This window comes from Lichenostomus cassidix, chromosome 9, assembly GCF_008360975.1.
Source record: "Lichenostomus cassidix isolate B80296 chromosome 9, HeHo_3.0, whole genome shotgun sequence".
Classification (NCBI taxonomy): Eukaryota; Metazoa; Chordata; class Aves; order Passeriformes; family Meliphagidae; genus Lichenostomus; species Lichenostomus cassidix.
Window position 1 is genome coordinate 7,845,161 of NC_139490.1, and position 21,709 is coordinate 7,866,869.

The following is a 21,709-nucleotide window of genomic DNA, read 5'->3' on the forward strand; positions in this document are numbered from 1 at the left end:
TAAGTATCTGATCTTTAGAATGCATCATTAATAATCTTTTTCTCCAGATTTTGCAGAAACTTTAGCTTGCAGTTGAAAAACCCAGAAGCCTCTGAGAGGTATACAGTCAAATATGAATATTCTGAACACTATAAGAGGATCTTTAACACTGAGTTTTTTTGTAAGTACGTGCAAGGCTTATTCTAATGACTCTTGTCTCACATCTTGTAATTAATGCTTCTAAGACAAAAAAAGCTAAAAAAGCCCCAACCCAAAAGATAACTCTTGCTTGCTTTTCCATCTGATAGACTGGGTATAAATTCATGGATGTAAGCATTTTCAGTGACTTCATTATTGCTGATTATTTATTAATCTTGGTGAACTTCAAAGAAGTTGTAGAGAATGTACTATAAATGCAATAATTTGCATTTTAAGAAGAAAAAATATATAGTGGCTCAAATGTGCAGCCTTACCTTCTCCTTGTTGACAAGTTCTCATCACTTTCACTGGTCACCAGGACTCTGCTAGACCCTCCTTGACTGGCTTCATGCATCACTTCAATCTGAATGAGAAGAATACATTAAAACTGAAAATACTTAACTGCTGATTTTTTTATTTAGAGAACTTTAACTCTCTGAAAGAATAAAAAGGATCCTACCTAACCTAGTAAGTCACTAGACAAGTTAAAATAATTGAATTCTAGATCCACAGAAATACCTCCTGTCTAATTATATTCTCCATCCTTGCTCAGTGTTGGCATGGAGGCATTCCTTACTCCAGGCAAAATCATTACATTCTTGCACCACAGAATGTGAATTATCTCCTTATGTAGATAATTACAGGCATAATAATCTGTTCCTTGGACTCTGAAATACTATTTTTTTCATTTCCTGTCTGAAGCCAACCCAAAGACTTCGCATTTCCAGAGCTCTTTGTGGAATGCCCTATGGACAAATCTGGGAATCCTCTGTGTGCCTCTGAGAAGTGTCTGTGTCCCAGCAGCAGCTGGGTGAGGCAGTGTTGAGCACAGCTACCTGGGCAGAGCTGTGCCCAGGCTGAAACAGAGCTTCTGCATAGCTCCAGTTTTTATTTTGATAAACACTCACTTACTCCCTTGTCCAGTCTTGCAGAGTTGGATCATTTCAAGTGCTCTCCAGGCAAGTTTTAAGCAGGCTTTTCCTCCTGCCTGCAGCTTTAAGAGCACCAAGCACTACTTGCACTTATTCAAAAGCCAATCTCTTCAAATTCAGTAAAACAACCCAGCTGCTGAGTTTGCTGTTAATCCAAGCCAATATCTAAACCCCAGCAGAATCTAAGTTCTTGAGCACTTTCATTTTTAAGGGCTGATTCTGCAGGGGAAAAGTTGTTGCCTATCTTACATTCTATATTGCTAAATTGTTTAGCTGGTTGATGATAATGATGGAATCCAGTAATAAACTCCTCATCTGAACTATTATCAGAACAATGGGAAGGAAGGAAGAGTGACATAATTTGCAGCGTTGTCTTGGAAAGTGGATTAAAAATGAATGAATGCATGTTTTACAATGCCTATATCATGTTGCTGCATATTCCTAACTACATGGGAAGAATGCAGCTCATTACCTGCACTAGTGATGAGAGTAAAACTAATTCCAAAGTTACTTTTTGTGAGTTTAGACAAAGGGGAGACCAACTGTATGCTCCTGCTGATAACTGTGTTTTATTCTGTGCTTATTGCTGAAGTTGTGGGCTGTGTCAGCCATTTTGGAAAATGGACTGCATTTAATTTTTACTTTCAGCTTTAGACTAATAAAGATGAAATGTATGAGCAAGTCAGGGGTGTGGGTAACAGAAGAGTTGGGTTAAAGTAGCTTGTATTATATAAAAAAATTAATTTATAGAACTGTGCCAGGTAGACATTTGACACATTTTTAAAATGTTTCAGGCCCCAGGGTAACACTGTTCCTCCCCTTCTCTCTCCTAAATACACCCATTCCCCTAGAAAAGAAAATAAAAAAACCAAAAACCAAATAAAACCCCAAACTAATTCTGATCTGTGTGGAATTTCTGCAATAACAGGATTAAACATTTTTTTAAAAACACATTTAGACAAAAGTAGCACACCCATGTGTGGCTGTTACTGGTGTAGAAGTACTAGTATGTGAGTGACCAGCACTGTGTATGATTTGATTTGTTATTTTTAGTAAACTTTTCACTAAAGGGAAGAGGGCAAAGGCATTGGATTTGTGCACAGACCATTCAGAATACTACCTCAGTGGTACTTGGGTCCACTTTAATGTACTGTTATTGGACATTGTTTCTATGTTTCCAGATTCACCCTTTGAAAATGATTTCTCCTTTAGCATAACTTCTTTTTGTATGTACATGAGCATAAATCTTTTAACACTATCATCAGAGTAACTTTTAAACTGCAATGTGAAGTGTGAAAGGAAATCCTTATGAGAGAGTTAACTTTGAAATGTTCCAATTTTTTTAAATTCCAAGTATAAGTGTGTAAATCTATATTTCTGTGGTTTTGAGTTCTCTCACAATACAGGATGTCCCCAAATCACAGGTAATCCTACCTTAATTCCACCTTTAGTCTTCTTAATGCTTTTCTTTTTTGATAACTCTACTTCAGAAATGGTCTTTGGAGGGCAGGAAATTTCGGTGGACCTCCTGTTGGTAGCTGACAGAATGAAAAAGAAAGTAACATTAGAAAACGTGCTAGAAGTTAAAATTCTACTTCCTAATAAAAGCAATGAGCAAAGATCCCAACACATCAGTGGCAATTGAGACCTGGCTCAGAGAATTGAGTTGTGCTGGACCAGCTGGCACAAGGGATGGGTTCCCTTGTTCAGTGCTGCACTGTGTCACAAATTGGCATCTTCAGCTCCACACTGTAAGGATTACTTTGGTTTGGCTTCCCCTGGGAAATACATCTTTAGGATAGCACAGGAAAATGCCAGCCAGCTGTGCCAACACTTGGGTAATTGTCACTTGCATGGTGTTGCTTGTGGGGGTTGACAAAGAAAGTAAATTTTGTTTCTGGTAATGGTTTGCTGATGTTGGATTAAAGGATTTTTTTCTGTAAGGTTTCATTACATGAGCAACTCTCAAAAGAGTAGCCACAGGAGTTCAGCATGTCACAATGACAGGTGTGTAAGGACAGAGAATCTGAGGATATTATTTCAGAATATGCCCTGTTGTGTCAGGTTTGGTGGCCCTGCAGGCTCTGAAAACCCCAGCAGACACTGAGGTGTGAGGCTACCAGACAGCCATCCTTAACAACATAACCACCTGTGCTGAGCCTGCTGGCCAAAGGAAAGGCTTAGAATGAACTGTGAGAAGGGGAATCCTTGAGCAGAAAATAATCTCTGTTACAGTTTTATTTTAAATTGACAATGAGTTCACAGCACATGCAAGTAAAAGGCTAGCAGCACTCTCCTTTTTCTTAGTTGCTGAATTGATATAGGCACCCATTCATGTCATGGTGAAAACATGTATGAATGCCAAATGAAATGCTGAAAGAACCTGGGTCAAGCAAAAAAGAAAAAAATTAAGTCCTTTTCCTTTTTATTCTGGCAAAACTTTCTAATTGAACAAGCACTTTTTCTAAGAATAAAAGCTGGTGTTTTCAAATGCATCTGGTAACATTTTGTTTAAGAGGGTTTCAGCAAGCTTAATGTTTTGAAGTGTTGAGTCTTGATAGTCATTAATAACTTTTTCTTCTTTGGGACAAGCTGAGGGATACAGTAAAAAAGATGCAGAAATCTTTGAATGAGGAGGACATAGTATCAAAGGTTTTATGTAGGAGAGGGCTGCACACTTTTTAAAAAGAAACACCTTAAAGTTTCAAATGCCCTTGTAATTAAATTCATCTTCTAAAGTAGTTTAAAAAAAGGGGGAAAAAAAGCACAGAGAAGCACCCCAAATTATATGCAGTTAAAAAGACAACATATCAGTTTCAGAGACAATAATAATGGAAGCTGACGTTTTTTCTACCCTGTGTCTTTTCAACAGCCTTATCACACAGGTGGGAAGAGAATTAATTAAAGCAGCCTCTCTCCAACTCTTCCCTAAATCTCCTTGGATTTATCCAGTCATGAATGACATAAGGACTTGGCAATGCCCATTTCATGCCTATTACCTCCTCACAATGACTCCATACTAGAGAGTTTCCTCAATGGAGCAGTGAAGTCTGGCAGTCACCAGCAGCTATAATCAACTGGTAGAGGATTCTTGTGGTTCCCAGGACTGAGCTGAAATGCAAATGCCTCTTTTTGGCTCTTCCATCATTCTTTCAGAATATACAGCAGGGGTTTTGTTTTGATTTTGGGCACTACTTTCAACAAATGCCTTCGTCCCATCCCCATGCAAGCTTTCCCTGAAGTACTATTTGTTCTCTCAAAGGTATTTTTATTTCACCCAAAAAGTGGTGTGCTGACATTTTGGAACCAAGGGAACAAAAATGCAAGATGCAGCACATAGAAGATATTGATCCCAATTGTCAAACATTTTCATACCTTTCTAATCTGTAGGGAGGATGACTTCAACTGTTGGCAAAACCAGAATATTTGGTAAGTTTAAATGGGTCCTTTTATGTGTTTCCCCATGAATCTCTGAGTAAAGTTGCTACAAGCATCAGCAAATTCACCCTTTTCCATACTGATGCACCCTGGAGATTCCACTTATCCATAAATTCTCACCTACCACAACCATGACAAAACACAGGCTGTGATCATACCTATTACATTAAACACAATTATCTCCCAGAGCTTCTGCCAGCTATATCCTATTTATACCTTGAAAAATCAGCATTAAAAGAAAAAAAATCTAAGACTTGACCACCAAGACATTGTTTCATACTTTTAACCACACCTGAATACCCTGGATATGCTGTCAATGTCTAGTTGCCCTGTCGAAATCCAAGTTCAGTCCATTGGATTGCTCTACAAAACTAATTCACAAATTTTACGGATGTGTTGTGGAAATAAAGGAAAACAATGGAAATAACTTCAGAAAACATGAGAAGTTGTGCTTATACAAGCATAGCCAGCAATACAAGTTGTTTGACTTATTAATCAGAAAACTTCGTAGCTTGAAGGGATGGTTGATACTGGTATGAAAAAACTGGGTGAAAGCAAGCAGCAGAAAAAGTGGAAATCAGTTACAACTTTGATGTCTGGATCACAACATGCAAGCTCAGACAGCTCCAGGTGATTCACAAAAGAGACCACAGGACAGTTTAAACAAAAGATGACACTTTCACAAGAAGCCCAACTGCAGGTGCTCTTTGATCCAGCAGCAAATTACTCAGGCCAGCTCACAATCTGAGTCTTGGCTTCTCCAGTGTGACATATTTCACAAAAGGAGACAGGTACAAGATAAGAAAGCAGTCAAATTCAACTGTGTATGTTTCAGAGATTAATATGATTCATATTGACACAATGAACCTCCCTTTCCAATTTGACCCAGAAATGAACTGAAAACAGGAAATAAGCTGCTTTGGTTATTCTCTGGAGAATTTTTCAGTTACTGACTGGCCCATGGTCAGAGACTGCTGCTTGTCACTGCATTTGAGTAGTTTCTGGAACAGTGTAGAAAGAAACAGCCCAAATACCTGCCAATTATTATTGTACTAATTACTGTAGAACTGGAAATATAAGGGAAACTCCCTTATAAAATTCAGTACAATTGACTGTTTCAAGGTCAGTACAGTATTGTATGCTGAAGAAGCTGAAAATTATAATGCTGAGCTCTCTACTGAAAGAATAAAGGCACAGGAACAAAGGAAAACTGTAACTAGAAATCTAGTTACAGTCTAGATCTAAGGTCTGCATGATTTCAAGGTTGTTTTCATCCTATTGTTTCACATTACTCCCCTGGACAATACATAATGATGATTTCATTTTGATTTCATTAATATTTTAAAATGCTTGATGCTGCTTTTAAAGCAAATATTGTTAAAGGGCATTGTAAAGCAGGGTTTGGGTTTGTCACTTGCATTCACCTGGAGCACCACTGTGCTTTTCCTTTGGGGCTTTAGCACTGCTCACTATATTTTTTTACAAACAAATTGCATGATAAATATGGAATTACTGTTGTATTACCCAGCCTACAGCAAGTGGTAAAATGGGCTGTACCATCCCTAAAGCTGCTAGAAAACGACAGAGACTCATGAGCTCTGAGTTGCTTTGCAGTCTCTCCACCCCTCTAAGACTGAAATAAAATCAGTGAGAAAATCTTGCTTGTGAGGAAAGGCTGTGGTTTCACCCATTCCCTGCCCTGCTCCTGTGTGGCAGGACACAGGAATGCTGATCTCTTACAGGGGGAACTACATCCCCCAGTGAGGGACAGACAGAACTGTGGGCAGCTCCCAGGTGCTCAGAGACAGCTGGATTTGTTCACCTGGGAAATGTGCCCTAGCAACAGACACAGACTGTAGTCAAGGGTTACAATACATACCCAGCACCTGTAAGATATTCCAAGCCCACCTAAAATAAATACCACACTTTACATTCAGGTCTGGGGGGAATTTTCCCATCACATGTTTTCCCATCTCTTTTCTGTATGAGTTTGTGCATTCTCACTTATCACCTACAGCAGAATCAAATTCCTTTGACAAGAACAAGCATGGAACTAACTAGTCTGGTAAACTTTATCGGGACATGCTGCTCATGATGTCCAACAGGAACATGAGTTTGAAGATAATTAGTGGCTTAATTGCAGTTTTGAATGCTGGTGATGACAAAACAGAATATTTAGGCAGCTAAAGAAACACCAGAGCAGCTATGGTTTATCACTTAATGGCTTAGGGCAGAAAGACTTTGACATTCTTAGGCAATATAATTTAGACTTATTTGCTCTAGCAAAATTTCTGTCAAGGCCCTGAAAATCTGCTGATATAAGAAGCACAAATCGAGGTTCCTGGATGTGGAATATTCTTCTACAAGGAGACACTACTTGGTTTCCTCAGACTGGCTCAAGTGTAATAGCAATCTCACAGCCACAAAACAGAAAGTATCTTTTCTTTTGTTCAACTTTATTTATAGAAATACACTGAACCATAGAAACTAGTGGTTTCTCAAACCATTAATGAAAATCACATGCACCATCTCTTCTGAGTCAGCTAATCTCTGCAGCCCCACCTCCCCTGCACACATCCCGAGACTCTTGCATGACATTCTTCCTTTATCCTCCATCCAGATGTTATTAGTTAGGGAGCGTTATGCACTAGTGACTGTGAGGAATGCTGGATTGGATCCAATGAGCAGTTGTATACATTTAACTGAGATGGAACTAGCTTAAATTTTATTATTTAAAGAACAGAAAAGGCTCCAGCTGTGTTCCACCCTTATGAATCTTATGTTCCAGTTGGCCTTCTAAGTTGTTTGTATGGTAAGTCATGGATTTTGTATGTGCAATGTGCTGTTAAGCATGTTATTTGTTTTACAAGCTCACAGGAATTTTAACATCTCTACTCCTGTATTTCACATTTATGTTGCACCCAGAGAAATCTCCAGGTGAATATTTTATAGCACTTTGTGCTTTCATGTTCCAACTCTTGCCAGAAAGGTAACTACAGCAAGACATTTTTCCTAACCATGGTTGCTGAGAGGGCCAAATGCCCTTTTACTGAAATTCTGACAAGAATGTGTCAGGCTGAAGAAGATAGCCTTTGGGAAAGTTTCATGTCAAAGAGTTAGAGTTTAGGAGAATTACAAGTCAGTTAAAACAGATAAATGCTAACTGCAATCATTCTAAATAGCTTGTATTATCCTTTACTTTTCTGTAGTTCATCTCATTGTGCCTGATGGACTGTATGTTTTGATTTTGTGGACCTATTCCAATTCATTCCAGTTTTGCACAGAAATGCAGAGAACAAATATGCAGTCAAATCATCAAAAATTATACTCTCAGAAGTGAATCAGAGCAAAAATATTTCAAGTGCCACTTCCTTCCTCCCAAAATATATAGCGACAAATTTAGCCATTTGCAGTATTCAAGTAGCTCCCACCGGGAGTAAACAGAGTTCTCCTTAAAATAAGGCGTCATCAACGCTACTTAAATATTTTCAAGGCTCTCATTATAAAAAAGTCAGCAGAGATTTCTGCCTTTTCAGGGTTGATCTGTGAATAATATTTAATCAAATTTTCACAGCTTAAATGTGCACTAAATACAGCTGGCAGAGACTTTTGAGCATCACAATAATTCCAGAACTAGTTCTTCAGTCTTGAATAGGCCTGTCCCTACAAAATATGCATGTCCACTTGTGAAACTGGAAGCTTCAAGCAAAATTGGTATTCATCTAAAATTTTGCATCAGAGTTTCCAGCCCCATAGAAAAGTGTTGACCGAAGGAGAGTTACAGTGCAGCTCTGAGCTGCCTTTCTGGATTTTCACCAAGCTAAAGGATTGCTGAGAGTCACCAGAAACCACGAGGACATGGACATGAAACTGTGACAATAATTTCCCTGACAGAAACCTGACCTTTCTCTCAGACTTGGTATCAGTTCTGCCTGTGTGCAGAAAATCTATCTCTGCCTATGTATTTGTCCATGTAAAATGGAGAGACTGACACTCACATAAATGGAGTATTTAATGTCTGAGCCTACATATCAGTGAAGATTTTTTCATTAGCATCCTGAATTGGATTGAATTTTCCCTACCACTCCCTGTTAGGAAAATGGATAGTCAGCAAGGAAAAACAAAACAAAATCTACTCTGGAACAAATGTAACTTCTTTTCCTTTCACAGACCAACCATTGCAGTGCTGCCATGATATTGTTACTCTCCTGCCTGGGGACAAAAGCCTTTCTTTCTGGTCTTCTATTTCTGTTTACCATGTTTTATTGCCTTTGCTTGCCTTTGTCTTTACAGTCTAGGAACATGGCATTTTCCTGTTGCCATATCCTATTTTGCAAGCTTTTAGAAATATTCAGGTATGTCCTGCATAACAAATGACAAATGAGTTACAATATCCAAGCTTCTCTCATGTTTCCAAGATGTTGCTCATCTTGGAAATTCTCCCCATAAGTAAATGCTGATGATGCATTAATGCCATGAATGTGAAGCAAGGACACAGAGGAAAGTCCAAAAGAGGGTAGCTTCAAGAAGAGCAGAATTTCACAGCCTCGTTTTCAAGCTTGGAATAGGACTCAGTGTCCCTGTTTCTATTCTCAGACACATTTCAGAGTCAGACTGTGAAACACCTTGGTGAATTCTTTGTTTTATCTGTGCCTCAATTTGCTTTCTGAAACAAAAGAGGTTAAAATACTGACCAGTTACTGCCAAGTGCTTTGGTATTCTGAGGAAAAAGGCATTCGGGAATTTCAGAATCTGATTCTTTATAGTGGACAATTGGATAACACCAAAAGGATTCATAAAGAATATGTGAATCTACATGTACCATTCATGGCTGTTAAAGTGACTGACTGTGAGTCCCTGATAAGCTGTAGATAGTTAGGCCCTTCTGTTTCTTTGTACAGAGGTACTCTCGGTCAGTCACCTTCAAGAATCTGAATGAGATGGCAGAGTCTACTTATCAGTGTCTGAACAGGACTGGTTTGTACTTTGTGCCTCCCCACAGAACAACCACAGTAACATTTTATAATAAATTTCACCTAGCTTTTATTTTGCAATAAGACAAGAAAGCTAATCCTTGTCACACAGTTACCCCATATTGGGTTGTATAACCAAGAGTTGCAATTCAAGGGACAGAGCAAGGGAGCATCTCATGATTTTATGTGAAAGAGTTGATAGTATGGGATGGGCTGTATGAACAAGAATCAAAACTTAGAGCACTGTCATAAACTAGTCACTGCTCTATAAGGCTCTAACACCAATTTAATTAAAAACCTGCAAATGCTCTAAAATTACAGGAAAGAAGTTCCAGAAACAAGAGACTGCAGACATAAGCAGAACTGCAAGATTAGCTTTTAGCCTGAAGATACAACTTCACAATAGGTGAAAGCCATCCTAAAACTGTGCTGCCACTGACAGGAACTAACTGGCTCTGACCTACTGACCCCATAAGCCCATTTTCTGCAACTTCCTTTGCTTCAGCACTAGTGGCCATGCAGTGAGCAATCTGATGAACTCTCACATTAGTGCTGCTTGGAGCAGGTGACTTGGCTGTGTGATCTCCAGCGTTCCCTGAATTTCTGTAACTCATGCAATGGAAAAAGAACTGCTACAGATTTTCAGTCTGTTTATTGAGTTTTTAAGGCAAATCACAACTCCAGCAAACTGAGTGCTCACCCCAGTGCAAGAGGGAAGCACAGTGCTGCAGGATCTGTGTGCGGCAGAGCAGGACCTTTCCACAGGCATTGTGTTCTCAGCTTGCCTTAAACCAACAGTGAAGTTGAAACTTGAGGTAGGAACTGTACATAAAAAAACACAGCTAGCATGGTTTTGGGGGAAAAAATGTGCAGATGTCAAACTGGCATGGGAATGGGAAGAAGAGGATTTTCCTTTGGAAGAAAGGATGAATGCTGGGGAGCAGAGGAGAACAGGGACATTGGTGTGACTTTCTGCTGGTATTCCTAGAAAGCAAAATGGTCAGGCTACTGGCCATCCTAATCTTCCTGTTGAGAAAGCTGTTTACTACAGGCTCTTCATGCAAATTAGGATTTTTTCAAGGCTTTTTGCTAAAGGTTTCCCTTTCAAACGGCCCTATGGTTCTAAAGGGACAACCCCTTCTTGCCACCAAGCCCAGGGTGGCTAGTCTCCAGGATACATTGTTTTAAATTAGCTTCACCCATGTTCCTTTTGCAGAAAATAGCTATCTTGGTTAAAGGCAAATGCTAACCTCAAATCAGGAACTTTCAGTAATTTCCAAACAGAAGCAATGCCAGCTTCTCTAGTTAGCAGAGGAGAAGCTAGGAAGTGAATTAACATCTATGTAGCAAAAGCAAAAATTGCACAAATGAGTCAAGAGTCACTAATGAACCCTAATTTTGCAAGTATCTGATTGAAACTTGAGGAATTGTGACCCTTGAAAGCCAAATATTCACATTATAGTCTCTGCAATGTAAGAGAGGTTCTCATGCTTACATTGCAGGCTTGCATTGACTACCCTGGCTTGGGTATTTGAGAATTATCAATATAAAACACACTATAGAGACACAGTACAGAAATGTACTCTGTAGATTAGACCCAGGAAGAGATGCCTTGTGGTTTTTTTTGATTCACCCTCATTTGTATGTTTGCAGTGACAGGTATTTCATGTTCATTTTTAATAGCTGGACCTACAAGGCTGACACTGCACATCAAATGCAAGTGCTCATTCTGATAACAAAAATGAAACATGACCATGTGGACAAAACATTGGTGTGTGTCTGAAAGCAGCTGCTTGTGGCTTACCTACTGGTGCTGGTCTGGTAATCTTTGGTGATGCTCGCTTTGGGGAAGATTCAGGATGTGGAGCGACAGGCTGTACTGGCCGGGTCTGTTTGGCTGCCAGCTTCTTCAGACTTACTTGCCTCTTGTCAAACATTTCTTGTACATCTTCAAGCTTTTGTACTATTCTTTGGGCATTGGCCTTGACAAAGAAAAGGCAAACAACAAATGGTTGTCAGTGCTGGACTGAGCAAGTAAAGAAAGGACTTGCATTACCTGACTCAGACTGGAGCTGGAGATCACACTGTGCTGCAGTTTATTGCAACCCAGTCCATGCACTCTGCCCAGATCACAGTTTCACTGACCAAGACATGGTGAAGTACTCATGCAGTACTTCTAGGACTGCTCTGAAGAAAATGACATATGTGTTGCATGACTACTCTAATGAGTATAACTTATGGCCACAAATTCTCACCACAGTGCCCTTTTGGGAGTAGAGATAGAGGAATATTTTAGCAGGCTCAAATATATAGCCCAGTAGACTCTCATGGGTAAAGCAATTGGCAATTTTTAACTTCTAAGTGAGCACATGTACATCTGAGGGGTTTTACCTTTATTTCAGGGGTGAGAATCATGTCAAACTGATTGTAGAACTCCTTCGGGTTGGAGAGCTGGTGTTCCTTAGCTGTTACTAAGAACTTCTCGATTTCAACGAGTGCAGTTTCAGCTCCCTCTTGTGACTGGCACTTGTCCACAGCTTGGGAAGCTAAGAGGTAGATTCCAGCTTCACACCATTGGCTTGCCTTTAAAGAAAAATGGGGAAAGAAGAACTTATCATCACTGACAGACCATGTTGTCAAGTGTTGCTTCTACTCTGTGAAATACAGATTTGCCCTAACATGTCACTAAAGGGGATCAATGTTACTTCATAATGTGCTGCAGTTCCTGACCACAAGCCACCCCACCAGGATATGCAGAACTGAACTTGCTGAACTAATGTGAAGCTCCAATATTTATGGTAACATTTACTGAATGAAATGGAGAAAAACCAAACACAACTTTTTATTTTCATTGTAATTACCTGAGCATATGAAATTATTCATTTTTAGTAGCACCTTGCTAGGGCTATTGTCTGAGAAGGTTCACTCACCTTATCTAACTGCTTATGCAGCTCAAGAGACTTTCCCAGAATATCATACTTTTTCTTGGTCTCATTGGTAAAGTCATCACAAATCCGCCTGAGTTCAACACACTTTGGTCTAATGGAGTCAACTGCATAATGGTTGTTTTGGATGAGCTGCTCTCCATGGAGAGCCAGAGACTGGGCCTTCTCCAAAGGTTCCTGTGACATTAATGAGAAAATCCAGTTAGATCTTAGAATGCATAATAATGGCAATCAATCTCTGTAATTCCTGCTGTAGTCTGGGGATAAAGGATTGGAATATTAATATAGATGATATGTCTTACTTTATATTTACATTGAAGGTCAACTTCAATGTCAATGAGTACATTGAAACTCGAGAGGTTCCAACTGAACATCAGAAGTACTTCTTTGTTGCAAGGGTGACCAAATACTGGAAGAGGTTGCCCAGTGAGGTTATGGAGTCCACTTTCTCACACACTGGGGACACTCATTACACAAGGCTTTTTCCCTGATTTTTTCCCTAGCTTTGCAAGTAATGAACTGGAACTACTGGGTCTGAACAAACCTAGCCTCTGGAAACTATGATCTCTGTTTTGCAATTTAAAATAATGATTCATGAGAGGAGAGTAAATCTGGACCAAAAAAAAAAAAAAAGACAGTGACAAGGAAGTGTCTAGAATACCATGTCTATAGCAGCTAGAATACTAAATTGAGTGCAAACCTGTCCTTTCTCTTCCAGATGTTTCTGTTCCTTTAGGAGGTTCTCAACTCGAGTAACACTGTCTCCAATGTCAGCAAAAGCTGCTTGTGTTTCCATGAGGTTATCCAATGTCAGTTTTACCTAAAAAACAGCAACAACAAAAACATAAAACCAAAACAAAATAAACCCACCCAAAACCCCATCACAAGATACTGATAAAAATTACAACATTCACCTACATCCTTGAGAAGAGTCTGCATCTCAAGTTTAGTCTTTCAGCTTGCTCCACAATGGAAAAGCCAAGGAATAAATAAACAACCAACTATTCCTCAAAGAGTTTCCCTGCTTCTCACTAATTAGAACCACCAAGTTTTGACAACCTCTAACTCCGGAGTTTATATTTCTCCAGAATCTGTATTACTCCAGTCTCTGGGCTGACAGCTGGGCAGTTCTGAACTGTATTTCCTTGACTCTGGTGGGATTGGCAACTTACCATCACAGAAGGAACTGTATTTGATAACTTCACACAAAAATGCAAAATTATTTACCTAGAAGTTGGTGTTCCACATTTTGGCCTCACAGTCTGGCACTTTCCTCACTGTGCCTTATTCAAGTGTTGCAAGACATCTGATAGCTGTCAAGACTTTAATTTTTGAATATTCATTTCCTATTTCATAATGAAGAGCTTCTCTCCCAACCTCCTTTTTGGATTGCCAGTATACTCCAAGTCTGGGTAAAATTTGACCTTATTTACCAGAGGAGGCATAGTTAGCATGAACAGAGAAATACCTCTCTAAAATCGTGTTCAAAGTGTCGAAGCTGCAGGCACTGTTCTAGTTTTAGATGATGCTTGGTCCAAAACTGATCAAAAGCCTTTTCTGTTTCATCCAACTGAGCCAACAACCTGTTAAGAAATTATAATGAACAGAATGTACTTATTTCCTGTGGTTCATTTCTTTTAAGTTACAGTAATTGATGGCAGAAAGCAGAGCAAGGAGATGGTGGGGAGGCCTACCCTCAGGTAAGAGGGCTCTGTGTCAACTCTCCCTTAAGCAAAAAAGAATGAAATTTGCAGTAGGACAGGCAGGAATGTGAGAGATGAGTGACATGGATCTACTGTGGCAGCTACAGTCCTGTAAGACTGTGCAGAGGGACTCAGAGCTGTTCTGTGTTCTGGCAGCCAAGGGCAGCTATCTCTCCCTAGCTTCCACCCAATGCTTCAAAGGTAATTCATCCCCAACTGATGCAGATTGAATATGATGCAATTGTTATTTTATGGAATGGTTAAAGCAGAACTCTACAACTTGTTAATTTTCTTCACCCATCAGAAAGAGGCAAGGACTGAATAATTTTTCCCAGTCCATTAAAATCAATAGATTAGAAGCTCATAACGACTCCCATGGACATTGTTTTACTTTGTGTAAATGATGAAACATTTTTTTGCAAAGAAATTAATATCAAGGTGTCATATCTTGAGTAAAATATCTGGTACCAGACTAGTGAGTCATCGTCATAGTTTCTTAGTGATCCATTAACTACAAATAGAACAGTTTTAAACAAGTAGAAAAAAAGAAAATAAAGTGTTCTCTGAATATCTTGTATTTCAATAGATCGGCACTCTTCGGGCAGGTAGGGCAGTGCTGAAATCATCAAGTTATTGAGGCAAATGCCAATAGCTCCCTCCTATTCCTCCAAAAAACAAATTTCTGTTTTCAATCTGTCCCTGAAAAATGTGTTTTTAATCAAAGCTAGTAGTTGAATTCAAGATGAATTCGCAAATTCCTTTGGGATGACTGTTTAAAGGATTTTAAAGTATTCAGTGAAAAATATCAGCTCAGCTTTACTTTTAGCACCTTTGTTCCCAGTGAATGCAGACACACTGAAACCCTAGCAGGGCATTTCTGTTTCCACTGCATCACATGGCACAGCAGAAACTTCTACATGGTGACTAAAAGCTTAATGGTAATAACTAGCATTGTAGGAAGGAAAAGGGGGTTCTCTCTCTCTGAGTCTCTACAGCTGTGACACACAGTAGGTTTCAGGTATCATCTTCATCACTTCCTCCCCCAGTATTTCCACAGACATGCACAAGCACACCACCCTCTCCTCCCACAGAGATTCAGGTGCCACTTTCTAACCAGGCACACAAGTTTGGAGGATATACATGTCACAGGGAAAGTAAGTGCCACGTTAAATCTTCAGCCAGATAGTTAGTGGTCTGACTAAAAATTACCAAGAAATTCAGGACTAGTTTGAACTTGCCTACACAGTTTAATCAAGTAAATTCCTCTAAATTATTCCCTTCTCTGACTTACCTGTCCAATAAATCCTGAGTAGGTGAACCAGTCGTAATTTATAACCTGCATATTTAAATTATTTAAATTACACTTGCATCTCTTAGGAATAAATTAGCAATTTGCACAAGGTAATCTAGCTCCACTGACCTTTCCACTGTAGCCACATTTTCCAGTTCATCTGGACTGAGTTTGCAGTTGGCACTTCGGGTGACAGGCTCCCGAATGCATGTCAGGAGGGTGGCCCCTTGCTTCACTGCTAGTTTCAGCTCATCCTGACGGGAAAAAAACAAATTGTATGTACTTCTAACAACACTCACATCTCTTAGATGACAATATAGTAATGAAAAAGGAGGATTCTTTCATAGGTACAAGATACTTGAAACAAAATATTAATGCTTACCAAAGGTGATATGTTTTTCTAGAAAATGCAGAGACCTAAATCTGTTCACTTTGAATAGTAGATCTATTTCTGAGAAAAGGAATAGAGTAATTTCTGAGCAGATTGCATATCTGACCAGGCCACTTGAAGAATAAATTATTCTTTCACAGATTGAATGTATGCTGTAGATTGTGAGCCAAGAGACTGGGCTGAGACATTGCACTTCTTAATGGCATTTCCTCAATGACATGCTGAGCTATAATACATCAGCTATAAGAAGTCATCCACTGAAGTGTCTTCCCAGCATGAAAGATGAGCAATAAAAAGGACAATGAGGCTCAAATACTAACTTGTCAGCTGATGAATCCCCATATCACTGCACACCTCTTCCATAAAACTTGTTCTTGTGCTAATATATCTTAAGTAGTATTTTTAATCTTGTGTTTAACCTAAGGCATTTGTTGACAGCAGTAATATTTACTTCTGATCCTTGCTTTGCAAAGCTAAACTAGTCCCAACTTTTTTTTTTGTAAACAAAACAACAGTCATCATTTACTTAGATCATTCTGTCTATTCCTGACTATCCTCACAGATGTTCTCTCTTTCTGCTCCAATGCAAGTTCATCCTTTCTGATGAACTCTTCATCAGGAGCCCATGTTATTCCAGATGTGATCCCATCACTCCCTCTCACACAGTGGAAGTGACATTTCCCCATTCTATCATTCCTGAAGCTGTAAAATGTCCTTTTCCACAGCTGAATGTAATTGAACTGAACCCAGGTTTCTGTCCTTCTCAGTGGTTTCCAGACAATGGACTGCCAAGTGATGGCAGGAAATTTTGTTAAATCAGAACTCGTATGTTATACTGCTGGAGTCATCATGGGTCAACAATCACCTTCAGCTTGCTGTGGTGGTCAGTGTGTGAGGAGAGAAGCTCCTCTGTGCACTGCACATCGTTGGGAAGTTCAGTCTCTGCTAAGTCTGTTCCAAAGGTCTGTAGCATCTGTGCTGTTGTTTTTACTGTCATTGCAAAGTTTTCAATAGCCTGGAAAAGCAAGAGCATAAAGTCACAGATTGATTATTTATCCTTAGCCCTTTAAAAGCAATTTGTCCTTCAGACACACCATGCTGCAAGTATTACATGCCTCCAAAGCTCGTCACATTGCCTTTTTTTGGGTAATGTGCTAAAAGTTACAAATTAAACCATGTGTCACAAATGACCTTTTCACAGGTCTGCAAGTACTGTCACCTCTGTGAGCCAAGGGGGAACTCCCAGAGCTCAGCAGACATAATGAAACCACATAGGACATCAGCTTCAAAGCCAGGCCTGGAACTTCAGATCCTCTGCCCATGCTTGCTGGGAAATTCTGCTGCGTTTTAAATTTTAATTAAGGCTTTATTTAAGTTGAGAACACTCCTGAAATATATAGGGCAAAGGCTTTTTACATTTATATTTATACAGCCATTGTTCACTCAGCAGTAATCTGTCTTCCCTTGACTTCTGAAAATGTGCATTTCCATCTTGCCTATCTGTACCAGCTGCATTCTAGTCACTTCCTCCCATCTGTCCATGTTAGTACACAAACATGACAACAACTACAAATACAGTTAAAATGCATAAATTCATTGGAACATTGCTGTTTCTTTATCACTTGGGTGCACCAACACAAAACTTGTCAGAAATCTATGATTTTAATGAAGAATTGGGAGGTGAGGAAGGCTAAAAAAAAACAATGCCGCCTTCTCAGAGCAGAATGTAATGTTCAGACCTGTGATGTGATTAAAACCTTTATATCTAGTAGCAAGTAACTGCATGGGATGTTTTTCATGATCATGCCCAAATGTTGGGGTGATTGTGTTGTTCTGTATAGCTCTTTATTCTTTGCACTTTTTAATCTAACCCCCCACTGGTTTGAGTCAGTCAACAAGCCCTAGGGATGCTCTTACACCCAATCAAACACTATGTAGTTGTTGCACATTGAATTCCCTTCTGCAGCAATGATAGGAATTCATTGTTTGCAACCATGACAGTTGAAATTATGCTGTGTTCTCAGTGAAAAACCAGCTGGAGGTAGATCATCATTCAAAAGGTGTAGAGAGAAATTACAGCCCACGTATTTGATCTAAACATGCCCCCCATGAAGCGATGCTAGCACAGTTCACAGCCTTCTTCCCTTTTCCCCATAAATTCATGCCTGCTTTCAACACAGACCCACACATGCTCTGCCTTAGTGCTCAGCAGCTGTATCCTGCTGTTCTCAGCACTGAAACTACTGGATTAGAGTTGGCTGAAATGTCATACTTCTGACTTTGACACAGACAGGACCATCCACAACCAAAGACCATTTATCAAAAGCCACAAATGTACTCTGTGGGCAAGAAAGTTCACAGGCTCCTGGCAGCCAAGATAGGAAAGCAGAAATAGTGGACAATGCAAGGAGGTTACTGTGTCACTGCCATTTAGCCAGTTTAAAGCTTTTTCAGAAGAAAAGCACTGGCAGGACAAGACATGAGAACACTGAGAGAAGCAGCAAAGGGCATGAAGACCACAGCTCAGCAAGACTGGAAGTCAGATTGTTTCAAGGTGCCATGGAAGCTGACACTTCCCTGATAACAACCTCTTATCCAGCAGATATTTCTTGGCTGACTGCACCACAAACTTACCAGTGTTTGACTTAATAGCATGCTTGCCGCCAGTTTCTCCTGTGTATATGAATAATATCGTTTAATTTACCTAAGCTACATCTGTGGATTGGTTTTTTTTCTTCAAGTCTCTCTGCTTCATAAAAGTTTTTCAAACAAATTTAACCAGAACCTCTGGGGATTACATAGCCCTGCTCCCCTAAACTATTGGCTCACTTTTGTTTGCATATTTTACTGCACTATATATTATTGCTTTATGTAAACCCCTGTCATTAATAAATAATACAACCTTTCTTGTGCCTCTTTTTATTCCCCTTCTTCATATTTTCAAACCTGTTTGAAAGCTCATATAGATGATTCATTTCTTCACACACCCCCTTCCTGCAAGGACAGTTTCATATTTTTGATACTTTTGACACGTAAGTCTGCTCATGCATCTCAACCCTAACCTCATTATAGTCAACACAGCTATAAATGTAGAAAGTTAATGTTAGAGGAAATTCACATTCTCTGTTTGCATAGTTAAAAGCCTGAAATATTTCGTAGTTCTCAAGAAGAGTAAAATTAAATTTCATAAGGACAGCAGAACACAAAAAAACTATAGCAAGAAAGTGACAAAAGTGATTTGATTCAAAGTTACCACAGAAAATCTCTTGTTATGAGTGTAAGATGTAACCTGCCCATCAAGAACAGACTCAAACCCAGGGCTGCTCAGAACTTTGCAAAACATTGAGGCTTACACGGATGTGGGTTTGCAAAACATTGTGGCTTACACAGATTAATCTGCTTGCAAGATTAATACACTAATCTTGCAAGCAGACCCCCAAAGAGAGATGCAAATACTGTATAGACTCTCTGTGAAATCAATTAATTTTCCAGGATCACGACCCAGCTTAGCCCATTTTTGCTCAGAAAGAATGAGACAATATTTTGTCTGCTTAATGTGCCAGAGTTTGGAGTCTGGTTTTTGTGAACTGTCATTTTAACTGGGCACCATAATGAATTGTTTACATTGTTTTGAAGCAGACACTGAAATGCATTAACCAGCCCAAAGAGGAACAAAAAATCAAATCTGTACAAGTTTCCCAAATAGAATACAAAGTCTTTCTGCCTTTCTGCTAACAACTGTTCTTCAGTTACCCAAAAGAAGACCCAGCTGGAGTGCACGCTTACATAGGATAGAAATTAAAAATAAAATACACTGCCCTGAGTATTTTTATTCTCTTAAAAACATGGACATAAATAATCTTTAAAGTGAGACTTTTAACCTCACTTTCGACCTTTGTAAAGTTAGTAAAGTGAGCCTATTTTCAACTTCAGCTGAAGGCCTATGAATCCCATCAATTATTTAAAACCCAAGAGAATGTGCCCACAGGCCTTGCTGAGTAAGAATACCATGACTCTGTTAGGCCCTGGGCCAGATACACTGTGAGATACAATTTCTTCTACTATTAAAACTTTTGGGGAATTTGCCTTTCTCCATTTGAGTCATGGATTTCCACTTTCCCTGAGACCCTAGAAGAATTCAAAGGCTGCAAGGCAACTGAAAAGTTACTGCTTAATGGTTGCTCTGCATTTGTCACCTAGACAATTGTGGTGTAGATGTGTTAGAACAAGCCCAAGACTCACAGTTCGGTGATGGATCCACTGGCTGTGGCCATACTCCAGGGTTCCTCCCAGCTCCCGCGTCAGCTGACTTTTGTCAATGTAGCCATGGAGATCAGAGACAGAATTTAACATGATGATCTGAAACGAATCCAAACACACTGGACTGAGAGAAATAGTGAGCCTTTCAATCATTGCTCCTAGGATCTGGGTTTGCCTTAATGTAAATGAACACTGCAGTTCCACCATAGGCCATAAGTTCTCTTCTTGTATTTGTTCATGCCATGGCCACAGTTTATTTTCTCTATATTTTGCCTTCTCAATGTGTACATGGACATTCTTGAGCTAACCTTAGTTTGACATCATTGTACTCCTTGCTGGGCTGAGTCATTTTGCATGCACATCAAGAGCAAAAAATATGGCACTGATAATGTCCACACAAACTACCATAAAATAATTTATTCTCTAGATAACTTTTATTGAAATAGAAATGGAGGCACAGGCAAGTTAAACAGCTTCCTCAACACCAACCACTTGATCCAGGGAAGTGCTGAAATGAAACCATTAAGAATAAGATTTTTCTTTCAGTTTTATGAATTTTTTTGGCACTGTATGTTCACTGAGTTCATTGGCATTATTCCATTTAAAATCATAATGGAAGAGAAAGGAGAGACAAACCTAGATCTATTTTCTTACTTTAGAGTCTCCTTACCACTAGACCTGCCTGAGGAAAGCCAAACAAGATTGGAGCTCAGCTTCAGATAAGCAGCATCACCTTTTGGCAACCACTGTAAATTTGTCAACACAAGTGGTTACACAAATAACACACATTTATTGTTGTTCCAACAGCTAGAAGATATGCCATGATTTCAGCAACAGAAGTGCAAAACGTTGAGCCCAAATGACTAAGAGTTTTAAATAAATAAATGTCAGAAATACATCAAATATGTTATCTGACTCTGTTTAAAGAAAGGTTAAGTGGCTCTGCATGTCAGCAGACTCCAATGGAGCATGGTAAATACACTGGCAAACACTGTGGACAATGAGATGAGTGCAGATGTATGGAGACAAGAGGGTGTATTTTCTAGGCTAATAGTGCTCTAAGAAAAGCCTCGAGAACAAACCTGAACAAGTTTTTAGCTGATATTTTCTACAGAATCTTTCTAGAATAATTCAGGTTGGCTGGAACCTCAGATCTCTAGCCCAACTTTTTTCTCAAAGCTGGGTCAGCTGTGAGATCAAACCAGGTTGCTCAGGGCTTTATCCACCTGAGACTTGAAAACATCTGAAGATTGAGATTGTACAACCTCCTTTGGCAGTCTGGTCTGCTGCTTAATTGTGGTGAAAAGGTTTTTCCTTATATCAAGTCAGAACTGCCCTTGTGTCATTTTATGTCAGTTATTTCTTTTCCTACCATCATGCACAAGCTGGCTGTGAGCTCCCAGTAACCTCCTTGGAGGGACCGGAAAGCTGCTGCTATGTCCTATTAACCCTCCTAAGCCCTCCCTTCTCCCGGTTAGACAGGCCCAGTTCCCTCAGCATCTTCTTGCAGAACATGTGCTCCAAGACCTGACTTTCTTGGCTCTCTGTTGATTTCACTCCAGATTAGTATTTTTCTTGTACTGGGGGAACCAAAACTGA

General features: G+C 39.5%; 1 protein-coding gene across 9 annotated transcripts in view; it reads right to left on the minus strand.

The window, feature by feature from the left end:
- The window catches only part of MCF2L2 (MCF.2 cell line derived transforming sequence-like 2), a 155,583-nt gene that overhangs the window by 78,419 nt on the left and 55,455 nt on the right, over positions 1-21,709 (minus strand). For all 9 annotated transcript variants that reach the window (XM_085069129.1, XM_085069128.1, XM_085069127.1 and 6 more), the window contains 10 exons: positions 20,093-20,209; positions 16,716-16,865; positions 15,589-15,713; positions 13,934-14,048; positions 13,166-13,285; positions 12,451-12,642; positions 11,912-12,103; positions 11,325-11,502; positions 2,544-2,647; positions 453-541 (listed from right to left, as the gene is read on the minus strand). In XM_085069129.1, the coding sequence (XP_084925255.1) occupies positions 453-541; positions 2,544-2,647; positions 11,325-11,502; positions 11,912-12,103; positions 12,451-12,642; positions 13,166-13,285; positions 13,934-14,048; positions 15,589-15,713; positions 16,716-16,865; positions 20,093-20,209 (1,382 nt within the window). The remainder of the gene's footprint in view (positions 1-452; positions 542-2,543; positions 2,648-11,324; positions 11,503-11,911; positions 12,104-12,450; positions 12,643-13,165; positions 13,286-13,933; positions 14,049-15,588; positions 15,714-16,715; positions 16,866-20,092; positions 20,210-21,709) is intronic.